Source organism: Eptatretus burgeri, chromosome 14 (assembly GCF_056783735.1).
Source record: "Eptatretus burgeri isolate ZD-2024b chromosome 14, Ebu_testis_v1, whole genome shotgun sequence".
Classification (NCBI taxonomy): Eukaryota; Metazoa; Chordata; class Myxini; order Myxiniformes; family Myxinidae; genus Eptatretus; species Eptatretus burgeri.
This window is the reverse complement of record NC_140974.1, coordinates 51021085-51042489: the sequence shown is the minus strand read 5'-3', so window position 1 is coordinate 51042489 and position 21405 is coordinate 51021085. Positions and strand designations below refer to the sequence as shown.

Here is a 21405-nt window from a genome sequence, read left to right as displayed (position 1 = left end):
TATAAGCATGGGGAGAGGTAGTGTGGGAAGTTGAGGAGTTGTGGTGGGTTTTGAGGAGGGGGTTTGAAGGCTGGGAGTGGAGAGGGGATTGAAGCCTTCGGGTTGGGAGAGGGATGTTGAGGACTTCGGGTGTGTGTGTGTGTGTGTGTGTGTGTGTGTGTGTGTGTGTGTGTGTGTGTGTGTGTGTGTGTGTGTGTGTGTGTGTGTGTGTGTGTGTGTGTGTGTGTGTTAGTGGGGCAGATAACAGCAATTTTTGAGAGGAATCATGCAAATGATTATACAAGCATCAAATTTGGCACATTTGTTCTCCAGGGGATTCTAATCAAATCTGCCTGATTGGCCATTTGAAAATGCAAATTTTGAAAAATTTGAAAAAAAAAAAATTCAAAAAAGTCAAGATCACGAATCAATGTTGGATGCTGGCTGAGATTGATGAATGTTTCAGAAACATCATCAAAGACGTTCCAAGTCTGCCATGCAGTTTTCTTCCCTTTACCGCGGAAGGCAGACACGACGTCGCATCCAGTGAACGCATGGAAGTATGGGATCCCTCAAGCTTTCTCAGGCCCTATTGTAGAAACTACCTCATGGACTGGAATCCATCGCGCCTTGGCTCCTTGGCCAAAGGCAATCCACATGTTTCAAGACCTAGTTCCTGTAAGGATGGCAGTACAGATATTGCTATGACTAGTACGTCCGTGTCATTAGCCTTAATGATAATGGACTTGCTACCATCCGTCGTTGCATCCCTGGCGTGTACAAATATTCGAGTGTCAGCTTCTTCATGACAACATGGAGACACGGCGTCCAGTGACTTCCTTGTGTTGCTAATAATGGCATCTTCTCCTTTTGTGACAATGACTGTGCTTGTCGTCTGTGCTTCACACATCTTTTCCGCAAGGAAGTGAAACAGCTCAGTCTTGTTACTGTCATCTCGAAGAAAGCTTCTCCAGTTACTTGGGGTCTTACTGGTTCCTGTCACTCTTCTTCTGATTCATTGCCCCCTTTTCGACCTTGCCTCGGACTTCAGACTTGACTTCATGTACACATCAAACACTACGTTCACGCTCTCGTACCTGGCACGAGAGGATTCCACCTTTTGGGATGATGTTTTCTTTTGCATAGTCATCAAATATATTTGAAGTGCATGGAGGTAGGGCATTGATAAGTGCTGAGCCATGAATGATGACTGCATCTCCCCTTGGTTCTCTGTTTGGGATGTTCACTTGCTCTTCAAGAATTTCAGCCAGCTGTGACTTCAGATTTTTTTGAAGTTTTTTTTTTTTTTTTTTTTTTTTTCAAAATTTGGATTTTCAAATGGCCAATCGGGCAGATTTGATCAGAAAGCCCTGCAGAACAGAAATGCCAAATTTGATGCTTGTATCATAATTTGCACAATTTTTCTACTATCTACTGCACTGTGTGTGCGTGCGTGTGTGCATGTGTGTTTTGAGGACTTGAAGTCACATTTTACATCACATGAAATTTCTGTGGGTACCTACTAATAAGCTAATGCTGTCAGTCTGTCCCACTTTGAAACATAAAAACGCTCCTAGGAGAGACAATATTATTAAGTAAAAGTGGCCTTAAATTAATCCAAACCGATGGGAAAGTTATATATTTTTCAATCGGACAGAAAATTGAACTAGGGCAGTGTATAGGTAACAGACTAAGCTGTTAGGGTTATTGCCTTGATCACTCCCGAAAAAAAAAAAAATATATATATATTTGCTGTTAAGAAATATTATTATAGTTTTAAGGAGTCCAAAAGTGATAATCACAGAGTTTAAGCCAGTTATTTCATAGTATTGTTTATTTTATTTTTTTTGTATACCTTGTCGAGGCTCATGTAAGAGCGAACACACAACACACAGCAAGGGGGGAATGAGACAAGAGGGGTGGGAGTGGGAAGAACAAAACAGTGGGGACACAGACATTAGGAGATCTGTGGAAGGGAGAGGATGGGGCGGGGTAGGTGGGGAATAGAAGACGGACATTACAGGGACTTTCAGGAAGGAAAGCAGGGAATTTGAAGGAGGTGGGCTTGGGTGGATTATTGGGGGGAGAAAAGATCGAGGATTTGGATGGGGGATGATAACAGGTGGTGGTGAACAGCTGTTTTGAAGGCCTGGAGGGAAGAATGGGATTGAATAGAGTGAGGGAGTTTATTCCAAAGGTGGGAAAAAAGAGGAATGAAAGAGTGAAGGTGAGCAGTGATTCGTGATTTTGGTAGTTTTACCAGAAGGGGGTTGTTGGCGGACCTTGAGCGCCCTGCGGAAATATGGTGGGGACAAATTGCAGAGAGAGCAGGGGGGACGAGGCTGGAGAGGAGACGGTAGAAGACAGAAAGACCACTGAACAGCCTGCGGTGAGAGAGTGAGAGGCGCAAAGACTCGGCCTCATTTCGGGAGATGCCAATGATCCGAAATGCCTTGGTTTGCACAGCGTGAAGCTGAGAATGGTAGGAAGCAGGAGCACCAACCCAGAGGGGAGAGCAGTACTCCATCAGGCTGCAGATGAAAGCTTTGTAAGTGGTCAGGAGCTCAGGTGGGCCAAGGAAGGACTTTGCACGACAGAGGATTCCCAGTCGGCGACTGGCTTTGGAGGCGAGGTTTGAAATGTGCCTTTCCCAGGAAAAGTCATGGCAGATAGTGAGACCCAGAAGCTTGAAAGAAAGGACTTCTTCAAGGGGGATTGTTGAGACAGTGGATGAGGGCGTTTTCTAAACGGTCCTTTCGGAGAAACATCGTGAGAGTGTCAGATTTGTCCGGATTGAAAGACATGTTCCACCTGTTGGACCAGTTTGTGATTTTATCCAGATCAGCAGTGAGCGAAGAAGCTGCTGCTTGCCGGTCTGAGGGATGACCGATGGTACGGCAGAGGGTGGAGTCATCAGCAAAGAGATATAGAGGATTTTCCAGAGTCGGATAGATCATTGATGAAAACCAGAAAAAGAACATGGCCCAGAATGCTACCTTGAGGAACTCCAGCCTGGACAGGAAGAGGGGATGAAAGAAATCCATTTAGGGCCACACTGTGACTGTGACAGGAGAGGAAGTCTGCGAGCCATGAGTGGAGATGGCCTTGGATACCGCAGGAAGAGAGTTTGGTGAGCAGGGCAGGGTGCCAGACTGTGTCAAAAGCACGTGATATGTCCAGGGATACGTCTCGGATTTCATGTCTGGCATTGAGAACCTCCATCCATTGTTGGGAGAGCAGAAGCAGCATATCCAGGGTAGAGTGACCTGGTCTGAAACCAAATTGATGATCGGAAATCAAGCCATTCGAGAAGAGGAAGGATTTAATGTCTGAAGCGATGATGGATTCCATAACCTTGTTGATGATTGGCAGAAGTCTGATTGGTCTGTAGTTGCAGGGATCTGTTTTTGTACCTTTTTATGCAGGGCATTAATGTTTGCTGATTTCCAAGCAGATGGTAGATGACCTTGAGCAAATGAAAGGGTGAATAGAACAGAGAGAGGGTGAGCAAGAGCAGAAGAGCAGGTTTCTCAGACAAGTGGGCTGATGCCGTCTGGACCGGTTGCAGAATCTGAGTCGAGGTTTGACAGCAAGCTCTCCACCTTGTCAGGAGAAAAGGACACAGAGTCCAGGGACAGTTGGGTGCGACTGGGTAAGGTGGGTAGAGAAAGTGATGGGTTTTGGATACATGATTTAGCTGCAAACACCGAGTTTAGGCATTCAGCCTTTTCACGTGCGGTATCAGCAGTGCAGCCATTTGAGGTAAGGGAGGGATGGAGGTGGAACATACACCAGAAACAGATTTGATTCGATGACACCAGGATTTTGAGGAGGGAGAGAGGTTTGAAAGTTCAGACTTGAGCTTAGAAAGATGTTGTTTTCTGGCTCTCCTGAGGGTAGATACACACTTGTTCTGAGCTTTATGGAAGGAACTGAGATTGCCCTCAGTTGGGTTTGCTTTCCATGAGGCAAAGGCAAGTTGTTTCAGGACAACTGCCTCGCCACAAGCTTCAGTGAACCAAGGGCGGGAGGAAGCGTAGGACAACTGAAGACGAGCGTTTAACAGTCTACAGTCCGTGCTGATAGGTCTGCATTGCGATCGTATAATAAGAAATTCCATATGTGTCATTTTCCTTTTCTACAAGCCATTTTCCGCATCTCACAGCATCATGAGCACATCCTCCCGACAGATGCCCCCAAAACTGCTTCGAACATGTTTCATGAACGCCTGAGACCATATATCACACCACAACCTAAGGCCATAGCGGATCCTCCCATGGATGGGGCTGGGGGGGGGAGGCTTGAGTGAAGGTGGGGGTGGGGTGCAGAGGCTTTAAGGTGCGGAGAGCCAAGATTTTTTTTGTTGGAGGTGTCTTTTCAGGAGCTCAGGTGATCTGTCTAACCTCTTTTCAAATCGCTTTGTTTCTAATTCTACACTCAATGATCAGGGACACACTCTGTCTCATTTTCCATCTCGAACAGACTCTGATATTCCTGTTCCATTTGTCACTCCTAAGAAGGTTGCCAGAATTATTTGTACTCTTGATGCCTCGAAAGTGACTGGTCCTGATGGAATCCCTGTGATTGTATTGAAGATGTGTTGTCCTGAACTGTCATCGATTCTTGCTAAGCTGTACTACCTGTGTTTGCCTGCTTCAATGCTTCCTTCATCCTGGGAAGTGGCTTCTGTGGTCCCTGTTTTCAAGGGTGCTGGGTCGCATTCTGAGCGAAGAAACGATTGCTCCATCAGCCTTCTTCCTCTTATAACTAAGGTATTTTAATGTTTCATGAATGAACAACTTCTCAGCCATCTGGAGGATGATGAACTTCTCACTGATTGTCAATATGTCTTTCACCATTCTTTCTCTACTGGTGATCTGCTATCCTTAATTATGGATAATTTCAACAGGGCATTGGAGCTTGAGGGTGAAGCTCAATTAGTTGCATTGGATATCTCAAAAGCCTTTGATAAACGTGGTCTGTTCCACAAGCTTCGGGGTACTTGTTCCACAAGTATGGTGTATCGGGAGTGATGCATTGAATCAATTTGGCTTTCCTTACAAATTGCAAGATGAAGGTGGTACTTGAGGGCCAATCTTCTCCTATTTGCTCCATCAATTCTGGTGTTTCACAGGGCTCTGCCCTTGGTCCCACTCTGTACCTTGTTTATATCAATGATCTTGATAATGTTCTGTCTCAACTTGCCATTAATGTATGCTGATGATTGCTCACTTTACTGTACATCTGCTGATTCACTCAACACCACTTGTAATGAGGTTGGAGTTTCACTGGACAATGATTTAGAGAATGTTTCACTGGACAGTGGGAGCATGACTGGTTGGTAACCTTCAATGCAAAGAAAACTACATTGTTGTCCATGTCTCGCTCCAGAAACAGGTCTTTCCCTTCTGTGCACATGGGGTCTTCAACCTTCACAGAATCATCTGAGCATTGGCTTCTTGGTCTGGACATCTCTAATCTCCTTTGGGATAAGTACATTTCTGGTGTTGCTAAGAGTGCTTCCAAGCAAGTTGGTTGTCTTTATCGATATTACTTCCTGATGCTGTTTTGTACCTGTATAAGACAACTATACGTCCCCTCATGGAGTACTGTTGCCACATTTGGGCTTTCTGCCCATTATCCTTACTTGACAGACTCCAGAAATGCATCGTGAACCTGGTTGGTGCAGAGATGGGTTAGGCTTTTCACCTGCTCTCTCACTGTAGGTAAGTTACCCTCTTAGTTTGTTCTACAGATATTTTCATGGCAAATGTTCTGATGGACTTTCTAACTTGGTTCCTCCTGTATGAGTGTTTGGATGCAAGACTCGGTTTGCCATCTCTGCACACCCATGCACTGTGGCTGATCGAAAGTGCAGAATGAAAGGTTATGCAGATAGTTTTGACCCTCATGCTGTCTCGCTTTGGAATTCACTACCTGTAATGTGCCTATGATCTACCCAGCTTTAAGAGAAATGTAAATTCCTACTTTTTACATCTTTGAGGTTACATCGCATTTCACCTAAGAGCTGGAGGTGCATTCACGCCAAATGCTACTCCTCCTCGGGTTATGGTTGGATGGTCATGAAAATTCACACTAATCGTCTGGAATACACTGTGCACAAACTTCTGGTACTCCCTTTATCTTGGATATTGGGTTGCCGAAATAGGTGACCCTTATTCTCAGTAATTTTGGGTCGCCGAAATAGGTGACCCTTATTGTCAGTAATTCTGTCTGTTTGTTTGGATGTTTGTTCGTTTGTCATCAGCATAATTGGTAGTAAATGTGGGTGGATTTTGACCAAACTCGGGTGGTAGGTACATCTTATGACCTAGTGCTTTGGAAATTGTGATGGTTGCTCGGGACGCTTTGGTTCCCTCACAACAACCGAAAAACCTTCAAAATCTGTACCGTTCACAGGAAATCAATTCTGAAAGCCATTATCCCACGTAGAGTTATGAAATTTGGCACGAATGATCTACAGGTGATGCTCTATCAAATATATTCCAGTTTTTGTGATATATGGAATACTTTACCCGTAGCACCCCCTACAATTTGGGTATGCGTGAAAATTGAAGGCCCCCTTGCGACCAGGTGAGTGCATCGATACGAATGAAACTTTGCAGGTTCATGGTACTCGATGAGTACTACAACTTTGCCTCAGGACATATTGACCGATTTTGCTTAGGTCAAAGGTCAATTAGTGCAAAAATCGATTATATGCGAGAGCTGGAGGTGCCTTCGCGCCAAATGCTACTCCTCCTAGGGTTATGGTTGGATGGTCATGAAAATTCACACTAATCGTCTGGAATACATTGTGCACAAAGGATCGAGCCGGATTTTCGATTTAGATCTTTGTTCACCCACAGCACCCTCTCGAACTTTGGGGATTTCCGATTTCATACCGCATTTTCGGTACTTTTCATTCAAACGGATACTGAGTAGTTATCAGTAGGTGGAACTGGATGAGATTTGATATGCATAATCTTAAGGTGATTCCCTATCCGCTATATGACATCCATTTTATATGATATCTATAGCTTATAGTTTCCATGCTCGGCGACCCATCGCCACCTACCGGCTTGTTTTCTTATTTTTCTCTTTATTTTATTTTGTTTTGCTTTATCCTTACCATTATCTAACCTTCCCTTAGCCCCTTACCTAGAGTTGCTTTATGCCTTGTTTGGGGCGATTTCCATTACAAAAAAAAGACTTGGAAATTCGGAGCTTTAGAGGGTTTCTAGACTCTTTTAGGCTCCTTGCTTCTTCTTTGCACACCAGTGAGGGTTCTTTGTATCCTTTGTGTTCTCTGTCCTTCCTTTTGCTTTGCCTGCTCATTCTCCTTTGTTTCTTTCAGGCTTTGGAGCGCTTTTCTTTCTTATCTTTGGAGGGTCTTGATAGCTACATTCTTAAATGTCATGAATCTGACCAAAAGCATTTCTTTTTGTCACTTTCTTTCATGCTTTATTTCTTCATTTCTCGCCACTTGCAATGTTTGCTTCACTATTTTTTCTTTGTTCTTCGCTCTTTCCTGTATATTCTGTCTGTCCTTCGGTTATCTTATTATTTTTTCACTTTCTGCATTTGTGCACCTTCACGTGCATCCTCTAGCTGCATCACTGGACCCTTCACCTAATCTATATCACCTGGGTGTCCTGCCAAGAGATGTATTAAAGATGCGCCGTGAGTGACGACACCAGCACATGGGGAAACCCGCAGCTGTATGAGAAGCGGGAATGGAGCGCAGAGGGTTCCAGTTTCAGTCAGGACGTGGGTGCCAGAATCAACAAGTAACACCAGCAGCACTGGACTGGTGTGAGGTGTACAAGGGTCTGTACTATCCCCATCTATTTCTTTCTGTCTTCATCTTATCTTACTTGCCTATCACTCATCTCTCCCTTCTACACCAGATGCATAATGCCGGCCTACTGTCGAGTGATAAGTCACTGTTGAGGTTCCAAAGGAGGGTATGTCGTTCAGGGAATAATTTGGGCAGATGTAGTGCTGTGCTTAGTTGTTGTACAGAAATGCCACTTGATCATTTTCTCTCCTTGTAAATACTTGCCTTTTGATTACTGCCATTAAAATCCATTTCCTCAAGAAACTGCATCCTGACTTATTCCGTCTGTTTTGATGGCCACAAAAGACTGCCGAGGTGTTTGGCCAGTGCCAATTGGTTATCTAAGTTCGATCTCAGATGAAGTTAAACAACGTTGGTTGTGCTTGACTGACTGACAAAGGTCTGTTACATGACCACCGGAACAGTACTCACTTGCACTCAGGCTTTTGCGTATGGTAACACGTCTCTGGTGTGGGATCCCACAGGAACTTCTGAGGCGACTGAATAACTCCAAGAGGACAACGTGTCTTTAAGAGACCATGATCGCCAGGGGCAACATCTATCACACTGGTGTCAGGAGTGGGATTTGGAACCCCTTGACAACTGTCACAATATATAACCTCCCATCTTTGAGTTCTTTCAATCAGAAGAAGAATAGAAGGCTTCCTTTTTTTTTCTTTTATACTGTGGTATTTTTTTACCATGGGGTTCTGCTACTGCAGTATGAACAATAATAATAAGGATAATAAAATGGGTGAGTCTACAGTATCATAGGCTAAGCGAGTGTGAAAATGTATAATTAAGGTGAAAGGACTTTGTACAAATGTAACTCAACTCTACTGGCCATGTAGATGTGCATAACCTTTATCAAATCAGATAATACCTTTGCATACCCCATGGTTTAGGCTCTTTGTGATGCTTAGATTCTTTATGGATACTTTACATTTTGTATTTTATGCGGGAAAATGTCCACTCCCGTCAACAACGCCTCGTGGTCTCTGAAGTAAAATAGCCTCGAAAAGTTGACCTTCAATAAAGTTGATAATAGCATTGAATAACCCCCATCCAAGTTTTGCTATAATGCATGGATTGTCAAGGGATGCTTTGCATACTTTGTCTGCCAATGCTATATTTGGGCTCCATTTCCCCAGAAAACGAATTAATGGGGCTCCCTGTGTGTGGCGCATTCGGAATGCCTGGAAACCGACAGCACTGCTCACAGTTATTATTATTATTATTATTATTATTATTGTTCTTTAATGCTTATTATTATTATTATTATAGTTCTGCCGATTTTTGAGTTATGACTTTTGTTAAGATAAGATTCTGTAATTCATCATCACCATGTCCATCATACAAGCCTTGTGTTGTGTAAAAAACAAAAAGGAAGCATTTTGGACTTACTGAGAATTGAGCTTGAGGGTAACGATGTTGACTGAGTTGGGTGCATCCCGTCAGCTTTCTCTGCAGCAGTGAAGTACACAAAATCATTAATTTACAGCAGGCTATCAGGACGATGCACTTGTAAAAGTGCACATGTTAATAAGAGGAAACTCAAATGAAGAACTACAGCCAACAGTCAAGAAAACTAAGAGAGTAAATGTATGTTCAAGAAGAAGGAGGTTGAACTAAGCTTTTGGAAATTTTATGACCGGAGGGGAATGGGGTGGGAGGGGGTTCATTCTGGAGAGAATGATATTTCACTGGCTGGTGATGTTTGTTTATATGAAAGGCAAAACACCCATTTCTCTTTGGTTATTGTGAGGTAGCAATGACAGCACAGTGGAGTATGGATGTTCGCACAGGCCAACTGGCAGGGATTGCGATCTGCCTTTTCAAACAGATTGAGCAGCCATTCATACAACATCCAATATTCATTCCCCATCGGAACATTTCCACAAAAGACCGATTCTCTGCAATGCACCAGTTTATTCCATAACGTTTGTGGCTATCCTATCCATCCTTTCATTCCTCGATACACTGGATCCTTTCGTGAGAGGGTCATGGTTAAACAGATTTCAAAACATAGAAGGCTAACCTGGCTGAGTGCACCTTTAGGTCACTTTCTAAAGCACACGAGTGCGTGTCCATCCTCAGTCAAGCCACAAAAAACACTTTGCAAATCTCAAGGTTGAATTTTTCAACCAGTCTCCTTCCTCTTCGTCATGCTGGTGCTTTGTCAAGTCTGTCTCTGTTGTATGCTCTCCCTCAGTTATATCCCTCACCTCAAACATTAACACTGCTTACACTGCTCAAGATAATGCAGATTCTCTTCACTCTGCGTTTGGCTCCAAACTTGGTATACCCAACCCATCCCACTCTGTCCTTTCTTGTCCCCTTGTTTCCTGGAATTTGTGTATTCACCTGATAAGGTTGAGAAAGGCACTGTTTTGGTGACGGTGCCACATGGAGGAAGAAAGAATGAGGCTAAGAATGATGGATGTAATCGAAAGCACAAAAAAGTAAGCATCTGAAAAAACAGAAAGGGGAAACTCGGGGTTAAAAGTGCAATGGAACCAATAAATGGAAAGATGGCTGAAGGGAGAAGGGAGAAACGCAATGACCTGGAAAGGAAGGGGTAGGCGTCGGGAAGGTTAATGAGGGTAGAAAAGATGAACATCGATGGGAATGGGATGAGGAGGAGGTGAACAGCCATTTTGAAGCAATGGAGTGAAGAGTGAGATTGAACAGACTGGGGAGATTGGTTTCACAAGTGGGATAAAAGAGAAACAAATTGGTGGAGGTGAGTAACGAGAAGGGGGTACTCATACTGGCAGAACACGTGCACCTTGGAGAATGTGGAAGGGGTATGGAAGAGCACAGTAAGGACAGAGGATGAAAGACCAGAAAGGAAAGGGTGGAAGATAGAAGCCACCAGCCTCTCTACGATGCAGGAGCAACAGCCCCAGAGATTCAGGTTCAATGTGGGAGATTCTAATGATGTTGATGGCATTGGACTCCATGGCATCAATGTGTGAAAAGCATGAGGTAGGGATGCCAGTCCAATGGAGAGAGCAGTACTCCATTGAGTTGTGGATGAAGGCTTGGTTAAAAGTTTGTATTTACTCAGGAAGAACTTGGCATGAAGGAGGATACGCAGTCAGTGGCTGGTTTTGGAGGTAAACTCTATGTGGTTTGCCGAAGAGAGATCATGGTTAATGGTGAAGCTCATATGTTTGACGGACTGCCATTCTTTGACTGGTATGTCAAGGAAATAGATGGGAGGGTTTGTTAGGCGGTTCTTTTCAAGAGACAGTAAGAGTTAAAGTCTGCAGAGAGGTAACAGGCTGCTGCCTGCCTCTGTGAATAATGAGGGATGTTATGGCATTGGGTGGAGTCATCAGCAAAGAGATAAAGAGCATTTTTCCAAAGGGTCTGAAAGATCATTGATGAAGATGAGGAATGGGACTGGGCCCATGACACTGCCCTAGGGCACTCATCAGCCTTGACAGAGAGGAGATGAGATGATCCTGTTGAGAGCCACGCCTTGGCTGTGAAAAGAGATGAAGTCAGTAAGTCATGTGTGGAGGTGGCATTGGATGTGATGGGCAATGATTTTGGAGAGCAAGGCTCGATGCTAGACTGTATCAAATGCCTGAGATATGTCAAGGGAGATGGCCCTGATCTCATGGCAGTAATGCATCCATTGGTTGCAGGAGCAGAAGCAGGACATCCAGGGTAGAATACAAGGTCTGAATTTGAACTGATGGTCTGAGATCAGGAAGATTCAAATGCGATGACATCAGGACAAGCAAAACAGGACATTAGAGTTCACTCTCTTTATCATGGGAAGGCTGTTTCAGAAAAGGAAGGATTCTGACTTCCAAGCAGATGGAAGATGACCTTGGGCAAATGAAAAGGTAAACCAAGAAGAAGGAGCTGCGCTGATTCCATCTGGTCTAATTTCAGAATCGGAGACAAGGTTTGCCAGAAACCTGTCCACCTTTTCAGGTGAAAAAGTAACAGAGTTCAGGAGCAGTTATGGGATGACTGAGTCAGTAGGGTGGGTATAGGGAGTGAGGGTTTGGGGACATGAGATTTGCAAGCAAATACAGAATTTAGGTTTTCTGCCTTCTCACGAGCAGTCGGCTGTGGTGCTTTTTGAAGTGGGGCATATTCCAGAGACAGATGGAGGGGAAGCATAGGATGGAGGGGGAGCATAGGATGGAGGGGATAGCATACTCCAGAGACAGACTTAACAAGGCACCACTAGGTTTTTGAGGAAGGAGTCAAGTTTGAAAGTTCAGTTTTGAGGTTGTCCAGATGTTGTTTTCTGCTCTCGTGAGAGTATGAAAACACTTGTTGTGGGCTTTAAGGAGTCACCTGAGGTTGTCTTCACTCGGATTTACCTTCCAGATGGAGAAGGCAAGTTGTTTCAATGCAACTGCCTCACTCATTGCAGGATTCAGTGTACAATGGGCAAGATTATAGGTATGTTCACTGAAGATGAGATAAGATGAATCTGTGTATAAGAGAGAGAGAGAGCAGGTTTCTGTGGAAGAATTTGCAGGGCACATTGATATCGGGCGCAGAGCAGTCGACTGAGTGAGAAATGAAGTTCTTGATATAAAGTGCAACTCCTCCGCCGGGACAGGTTCAGGCCTATCAAACCAGAGGAGATGATGCCAGGGATAGACACCAATGACACGAAGTAGTCAAGGGCTTCATGTGGGAGGAATTGATGTGAAAATTGGCACATAAGATCGAGTACCCCTGGGGAACATAGATGTTGGTAACTATGACGTCATAGGTTACGTGGTTTGAAATTGCCTCGTATTGGACAAGGGATGTTTGGGCCCTTGCATCACTGCTTGCAGTTATAATTCTTATTGCCATATGATACTATTATTCTTATTATCTTGCCAAAACGAAGTTTTTGCAAGATATGTTAGTCAGCTTGTATGTTTTTTTGTTTTTGTTTGTTTGTTTGTTTGTCTGTAATCACGTATAAAAAATTCTGCAGAGCACAATTATCATTGGAAATTTTTGTAACTTCGCATATCAGAGGCCTATAGAGGTCCCTTTCAGTGCACAATTTTGAAGGTCAAGGTCAAAGGTCAAGGTCACTTTGTCGCAAATCAGGGGAGTCGACGAAACCCTTATTTTTTGAGTAATTTTGATCAGATCGTCTTCAAACTTCATGGGAATATAGTTCATGGTCTGGCGCTCAGCTGATTAATTTTTGGTGGCGATTGGCCTTGACCTTCATGGTTAGCGCCTCAGGTCAAACATATTTGACCCCACGGTCAAATTTTCAAGTTCTAGGAACAATATCGTGTAGTACCTCAAATTGAACACCTCGATGAGTGCTTTCTAGATATGTCAAGCTTGAGACATTATGACGTCATTTGGTGACATTATGAGGCAAAAGCATATTTTTCATGCTTACTCTGTAGAACGATTCTCATCGGAATCTCTCATAGGAAGATATTCCTCAAGGAGTCGCTCCTGGTGAATCGCAGCTCTGTTCACCTCAGTGTGACCTTAAAGAAGTCACACGTGGTCACCTTTTTGCAAGATATGGGTCACCCTGCGGGTGACATTGGTTTATTTTATTGTTGACAATTTGTTGTGGCCCTGGCAGTTAGGTTCATTCCCCGACCCAATTGTCATGACCCGACCCTGACCAGACCCCGATTGTCGTTAATTCCCCGACCCGACCCAGTTAACACCGACCAGGCTGGATCGCCAAGCGGTTTTCCTTGGAGGCGAACACCCGATTTTCTCGGAGATGATGGCGCGTGTGGGAAGAAAAGGGCAGCACAGACTGAGCAGACGGAAGCACAGCACAAGGGGTTTTATCTCGAACCCATGATAAATAGACAACACAAACAACCTAAATAAATACAGGGGTTTAATGAAAATCAATCAAATATTTACAATGGTCATAATTCAAAGTGTAATAATAACTAGCATCCGTTGAAGACAAAGTCTTCGATATCCCCTGCCATATTAAATGAGGACAAGTAGCAAAAGGCACTAGTTCAATTTATTCTTGATGTGTGTACCAAATTTCATAAAGAAATAGTTAATAGTTTTGCAACTATGCTCTGGAAACAAAGGTTAACCTCAATTATTTCTTAATACCCAACTTGTTTCCATGGAAAGTGACAGAAATTTTTTTGGGGGAAATCTCTAAATATCAAAAGGCACCAGTTCACCACTTGCTTGATATGTGTACCAAATTTCGTAATTATATCTTGAGGGGATTTGTAGTTAAGCTCCGGAAACGAAATGTGATGGACGGACGGACGGACTGAACCCATTTCTATATCCCCCGCCAACTTCGTTGGTTAGCGGGGCATAAAAACAAATCAAAGTATGAGGTAATGCAATGTGAAATAACTCGAGCTAATTTTGAGAAGTCTCCACACAGACTTTAATACAGACAAGGGGAAAATAAAATAAAAGAAAATCCTCCCTTTATTCTGGCACTTAGCTTTGTCCATAAATGGTCTTTGTTGAACTTTGGGGTCAAGCCGAGTCGTTCTGCATGGGAAGATGTGCTCAAAATGGTGCTGAGCCACTCTCTGGGCAGTAAACGTACGTGAGGTAATTTGTGAGGTGGTAATCAACACCAGGGCTCACCAACCGCTGTGCGGCTTCTTCTCATGAACGAATATGCCGAATGTTCCTCTCTTACACCAGGCCCGCTCACAATGATCGTCCACCTTCCTCCTCGACCACACGACGAGACGATCTGAGGCCCCGTGATAAGGCCACGAGGCACGCTCTTCTTCCCTCCTCAGAAACGTACACTTCATGGCTCAGCCGAATAGGAATGGCTAGCGTCTTGCCCAGCACGTGGGCAAATTCACAGCACAACACGAGAATAGTGTTTCTGTATTTCGTCATGTCCAGATGTAGCCAGCCAGCGAGACTCCCTTACTCGATCGTGTCCTCCTACAACTGGGTCCTCTCTGTTCTCCCACTCTGAACTTCACTTTTCTTCCACTGGCTCTCTGATATCACGCCCATTAATCATCCACTCCGGGGGCATGACCTCACCAACCGTCCCTCTGGAGGTGGGGCTTTCTGCCTGCTTGGACGGGCAGCTCGGTTGTCGTTGTTTTAAGGACATGATCCCTTTTTATCACTGGTCTTGAAATGCAAAAAAACATAGGAAAAGGTCACGGGGTAATTACATACTCGGGGGAAATTGGCCTTAATCCCTATTTAATAAACACAGTACCACCCCCTATGTGGTGACAAGTAACACTTAAGCTCACAGTTTCCCAACTTAATTATCCCCCACCAACCAACGAAGTTGGCAGGAGATATAGAAATGGGTTCCGTCCGTCTGTACGTCACATTTCGTTTCCAGAGCTAAACTACAAATCCCCTCAAGATATATTTACGAAATTTGGTACACGTATCAAGCAAGTGGTGAACTGGTGCCTTTTGATATTTAGAGATTTCCCCCCCAAAATTTGTCACTTTCCATGGAAACAAGTTGGGTATTAAGAAATAATTGAGGTTAACCTTTGTTTTCAGAGCATAGTTGCGAAAGTATTAACTATTTCTTTATGAAATTTGGTACACACGTCAAGAATAAATTGAACTGGTGCCTTTTGCTACTTGTCCTCATTTACTATGGCGGGGATATCGAAGACTTTGTCTTCAACGGATGCTAGTTTCTTTTGTAATTAGAATGCCATGCCATGGTAGAAAGATGTATTAAGCTGCTTTATATACCTTTACATGACGTGCATTTAAAACATGGGAATTCCAACTGACTTTTTGTAGTTAATCAGCCTAATCAACTGAGGAGGTCATGATCATTTTGGTGTATCACTATTCCACATCAGAATATTCCAGTAAAGACACACACACACACACACACACACAAACACACATACACACACACACACACACACACACACACACACACACACACACACACACACACACACACACACACACACACAAACACAAACACAAACACAAACACAAACACAAACACAAACACAAACACACACACCTCATCCATTTATTGTGGAGTTTTAAATGGTCTACGGGGTCATTTGGGTCGATGGGGTCTTATGGCTCTTTATGGTCTTTTGGATATTTGGGTTATTTTGAGTCCTCCTGGTCTTCTGGGTCTTTTGGATCTTTTGGGCCTTTTGGGTCATCTTGGTCTTTAAAGGTTGAAAGGGTGTCAGCAATCTAAAGGGTCAAGGTACATTCTAATCATGCATAATTAATGAATATACGTACGTAATCAATCGACACTAAAAGTATGACATACACACACACACGCGCACACACACACACACACACACACACACACACACACACACACACACACACACACACACACACACACACACACACACACACACACACACACACACACACACACACTTATAGTGGATAATAATGTCTGGTTGTTGGAGCGGAGACCTCAGATATGGGAGGCCCACATATTTCAGTGCAGTGGAGGAGGCGCTGTTGGTCGGGTGCAGGAATTTTGAGAGGGGCAGGGCATGGGGGAGCTTTGAGGGATGGGAAATGGGAGGCGGGTGCGGGGTGACGTTGGGAGGGGTGGGGCAAGCGGGAAGCAGGAGGAAGTTGGCAAGGAAGAAGCTGAGAGGTGGAGGAATGCTGAATTGCGGGAAGGATATAAGGGGTTGGGGAAGGAGGACGTGTGCACGTAGGAGATGATCATTATGATGAGGAGGGCACTGACGTGGCGAGGAGTTGATAGTTGTGTGAGGAAACCTCCGCAGACTGGACTTCTGTTGATTTCATCCATTGTTCTACCTATCCACTGATACAGATCGATGCAAGACTGGTTCTTGTTTCTGCTTTTGTTCCATGACTAGCAATTTGCTTGGCAAGCATATTTTGTACTCAGTGCTGATGTGGAGCAATATTCAGTGGAAATAATTTATTCACTCACAATCCCCACACCACATGTGATTGTGAAGGGAGTCCAAAGATACCCAATGAGGTAAATGAAGACCCCTCCACATTGTGAAGATTTCCTCGGGATTTGTAAAGAACAGGTGCGGCTTCATTGTACGGTCACCTGATGCAGCAGTGACTCATTTGGCAGGAAAGCCGCATATTGTTTGTTTTTTTTGCACCCGGCATGTTGTTTATTTTCATTGTAAACTCCTTTTTGTCCTCTCATATACTTACTGACAATCAGAAATAACTTGCAAGTGTCACTAAATTCTCCAGCGTGAAGATCTGCCGTGTAGTTTCCCTCCTCATACGCACGGACTTCTTCCAGCAACATGGTCCCGATTCCTTTCCTTAGATTCCCAACGAACTTCCCTCGTTGCTTTGTAGTTTTTGTTGTAGTCACAGCAGTGTGGTAAAGAACCTGAAAGAAAGACAGAAAGCTGGCAAGTAAAGATAAAAGCAATCCAGCTCAGGGTTTGCAACCAGTCACGCAATCAAGATCGGTCTTTGTGGCATTGAAACCTACTATATATATATATATATATATATATATATATATATATATATATATATATATATATATATATATATATATATATATATATATATATATATATATATATATATATATATATATTACAATAAAATGTGTATCTTGAGGACAAAAAAAACTGTCAATGAATATTCCATTGTGCACTTCCCATCAATGTAAACATTATTACAGCTTCTCCTTTCGATGTAGAATCCTCAAAATTTTTGAAAAAGTGAAAAAAGGTGATTTTTGGTTTTACATTAACAGATTATTGAGAAAAATTGTCCACAATGGGGTAAAAGTATCCAATTTAGAAAGATGATATACTTTCACACAACTTTCAGATGTGAGGACATGCAACCATGGCCCCTGGTGGCTAAAAATGCCACTTAAAAGAGGCAACGGAGTGGTACAATTGTCAAATCGATAAAGTATACTTCATATTGAGTGAGTTTTATCGAGAATGTATATTTTGCTGACTTAATTTTAAATAACAACAACAGCAACACCAACAATAATGAGAACTGCCACTTTATAACTGCTTTTGTGCTAAGTTTTTTTTGCTGAATAACTCGTTTTGTGCCGAGGGCTCTCTTCAGGATCGTCGCTGAGCCCCAGACAGCTTCCAGCGGTAGTTTGTAATAATATTCACAGGTATGGTTTTTAACTCACCTGTAAAGTAGTTCCGGGGAGCTTATGTGATGGCACGTCGTCCGTCTGTCCATCCTTTGTTTGTCCACAAATACTTGCAACTTCTTCTCAGAAACTACACATACGATTTCAATGAAATTTGACCACAACCTTCACCACCCGCGATGACATTGAAAAAAAAAAAAACTGGGTCTGAATAGGAGTGGGTTTGCTCCACCCCCCCCCCCCCCCGAAGAGGGATTTGCTTTCTTCTCAAACGATACTCACAATTCTGACGAAACTTCACGACAACCTTCTTCACCCATGATGTACCAAAGTTTGTTCATGTCATTACAAAAATCTGGCTCTAAGGGTATTTAAAGGGGGGTTGCCCCCAAAATATGTATTTGCTTTCTTCTCCAAAACTACACAAACAATTCCGATGAAACTTGAGCGCAACTTTTATCACCTGTGATGTACAAAAGTTTGTTCATGGCATTAAAAAATAATCAAGATGTATTGATTTTCTTCTCCATTATATATTTTGTGGGTCATCCATGCCTACCAGTGGTTTCCTGGTTATCTTATCCAGCCAGTACCAGGTGAGCGCCCAGGGGTACTGCACCTATGTTTAATATCTCTGTGAGGTTTTGTCATCATTCCTGTATGTCCAGCTATCACTGGTACATCTTTGGCATTCTTCACCTTCCAGGATCTTCCCAATTTATTCTTGAGATCTAGACGTTTGGTCATTTTCTTGATTTCTGCACCGTTTAGTCCAAAATCACTGGTATTAACACCTCAATCAGCAATGCCTTCTTCTCTTTTTTTGTACCCAAGTATGATATCTGGTCACAATGCTTTGTTTTTTATGTTCACGCTCGATGGGATCATTAGATCGTACATGTGCACTGTGCAGTAGGTACTTCCATGTTTTCAGTAATTACTTTTAGTTCATGTTCCCACAAATTTTCTGGAACTGGGATATCAACGTTTTTGCAGATGTGCCAGTGGATTACATTATAAACTCTTGTGTCGTTGTGTGTACAGCTGTTCTGACATGACTTTGTTTTTGTGTATGTGTGTTCGGTCATAAAGCATAACATATCATTCTCTTTACCAACTCCACTTCCACCCCTCACCTTTCTCTCTTTGTTTTTTCATATCTCTCTCTCTCTCTCTCTCTCTCTCTCTCTCTCTCTCTCTCTCTCTCTCTCTCTCTCTCTCTCTCTCTCTCTCTCTCTCTCTCTCTCTCTCTCTCTCTCTCTCTCTCACACACACCTCTCTCTCACACACACCTCTCTCTCACACACACCTCTCTCTCACACACACCTCTCTCTCACACCTCTCTCTCTCTCACACCTCTCTCTCTCTCACACCTCTCTCTCTCACACCTCTCTCTCTCTCACACCTCTCTCTCTCTCACACCTCTCTCTCTCTCTCACACCTCTCTCACACCTCTCTCTCACACCTCTCACACCTCTCTCCCTCTCTCTCACACCTCTCCCTCTCTCTCACACCTCTCCCTCTCTCTCACACCTCTCCCTCTCTCTCACACCTCTCCCTCTCTCTCACACCTCTCTCCCTCTCTCTCACACCTCTCTCCCTCTCTCTCACACCTCTCTCCCTCTCTCTCACACCTCTCTCTCTCTCTCTCTCTCTCTCACACCTCTCCCTCCCACAGAATAGCAACATTTAGGGAGGCATCGCTCTCCCCACCTCCTCCCCCCTTCATCGCTCTTCCCCCCTTCCTAGCTTCCCCTCCCTCCTGCTTCCTATCTCTCCCTCCCTCCATCCTCTCTCAAACCTCAGCCCTCCTTAATACCTCCGTCAGCGAAGCAACAGGTTGTATTTGCTCATACAGAATAATGTTTATGCACATCTCTTTGAAGTGTCTATAATGCAATGTTGTTTTTTTAATTTATTTATTGAAATTCCCCCAAAACAATGGTGAAAGCTACTCAAGGTTTCTGGGTTGTATACAGCACACACTGTAGTTGGTAATAACACTGACTCCAATCAGCTGATTACCAAAAAATTGCCGATATCGGCCAAGCACTAATGTGTGTGTGTGTGTGTGTGTGTGTGTGTGTGTGTGTGTGTGTGTGTGTGTGTGTGTGTGTGTGTGTGTGTGTGTGTGTGTGTGTGTGTGTGTGTGTGTGTTGTTCATAAAGCATAACATATTCTCTCTGCTAACTCCCCTACCCCCACCCCTCTCTCTCTCTTTGTCCAGTCCTCGCTCCACCCCCTCCTAATACAGTGCAGCACCCTCCACCCACACCTCTATCTTTCTCAGCCCCTCTCTCTCTGCCACTCTCTATGTCCAGACGGACTCTCCGCTCACACTGCCTTCCTCAAGCTGCCTTCCCTTCCCTCACCCCTCCTCACTCCCTCCTCCTTCCTCGCTCCCCCACCCTCCTTGCTCCCCCTCCCTTTTCTCCCCCCCCCCACCTTGTTAGTATTCCCATCAGCAAAGCGACGGTGGTATTTGCTCGTGCTCAATATAAGCGCATCCTATGAAAATGAACATGCTTGAACAGCTTGTGATTGTGCACATGTTGCAAAATAACTGTATCTTGCTTTACTGTCTTATAAAGCTTCAAATTATTTTCAAAGTCAAAACTGTTCCAACATTCGTTAATTACCTCCACCACCTGAGGTGGATGGAGGTTATGTTTCCAACCTTGCCTGTCTGTTTATCTGCTTTTTAACAGGATATCTCAAAAAGTTGTGGACGGATTCGGACGAAACTTGATGAACGGGTTGGGTGTATGACAAGGACAAATTGATTCGATTTTGGTGAAGATCCAGATCTGGATCCGGATAGGAGAATTTTTTTTTATCTTTTGAATCGATTTTTCACCATCGAGAGATAGGACCAAAAACGATATATATATATATATATATATATATATATATATATATATATATATATATATATATATATATATCTTCTTTCGGCTGCTCCCGTTATAGGGGTCGCCACAGCGGATCATCCTTATGATCCGCATAGAGATTTGGCACATGTTTTATGCCGGATGCCCTTCCTGACGCAACCCTGGTCGCCTCTTACGACACAGGGACATGGTACACCTATTTTAACCAGGGTATACACCGGCCCAGTACACTGGTACTCATTTCGCCGACCTCGGAAGGATGACAGGCTGAGTCAACCCCCTGGTGTATTAATTCAGTGGCCCAACGGGGCTTGAACTCAGGACCTTTTGGATCCCAAGCCGCTGCCCTAAACCACTGTGCCAACACCAGGCTCATATATATATATATATATATATATATATATATATATATATATATATATATATATATATATATATATATATATATATATATATATATATATATATATATATATATATATATATATATATATATATATATATATATATATATATATATATATATATATATATATATATATATATATATATATATATATATATATATATATATATATATATATATATATATATATATATATATATATATGTTGGGA

General features: G+C 43.3%; 1 protein-coding gene across 3 annotated transcripts in view; it reads right to left on the bottom strand.

Annotated features, from left to right (window-relative positions):
* The window catches only part of LOC147013172 (uncharacterized), a 55135-nt gene that overhangs the window by 12973 nt on the left and 20757 nt on the right, over positions 1-21405 (bottom strand). For all 3 annotated transcript variants that reach the window (XM_085854826.1, XM_085854827.1, XM_085854828.1), the window contains exons 3-4: positions 16964-17150; positions 9224-9283 (exon numbers count right to left, since the gene is read on the bottom strand). In XM_085854826.1, the coding sequence (XP_085710952.1) occupies positions 9224-9283; positions 16964-17150 (247 nt within the window). The remainder of the gene's footprint in view (positions 1-9223; positions 9284-16963; positions 17151-21405) is intronic.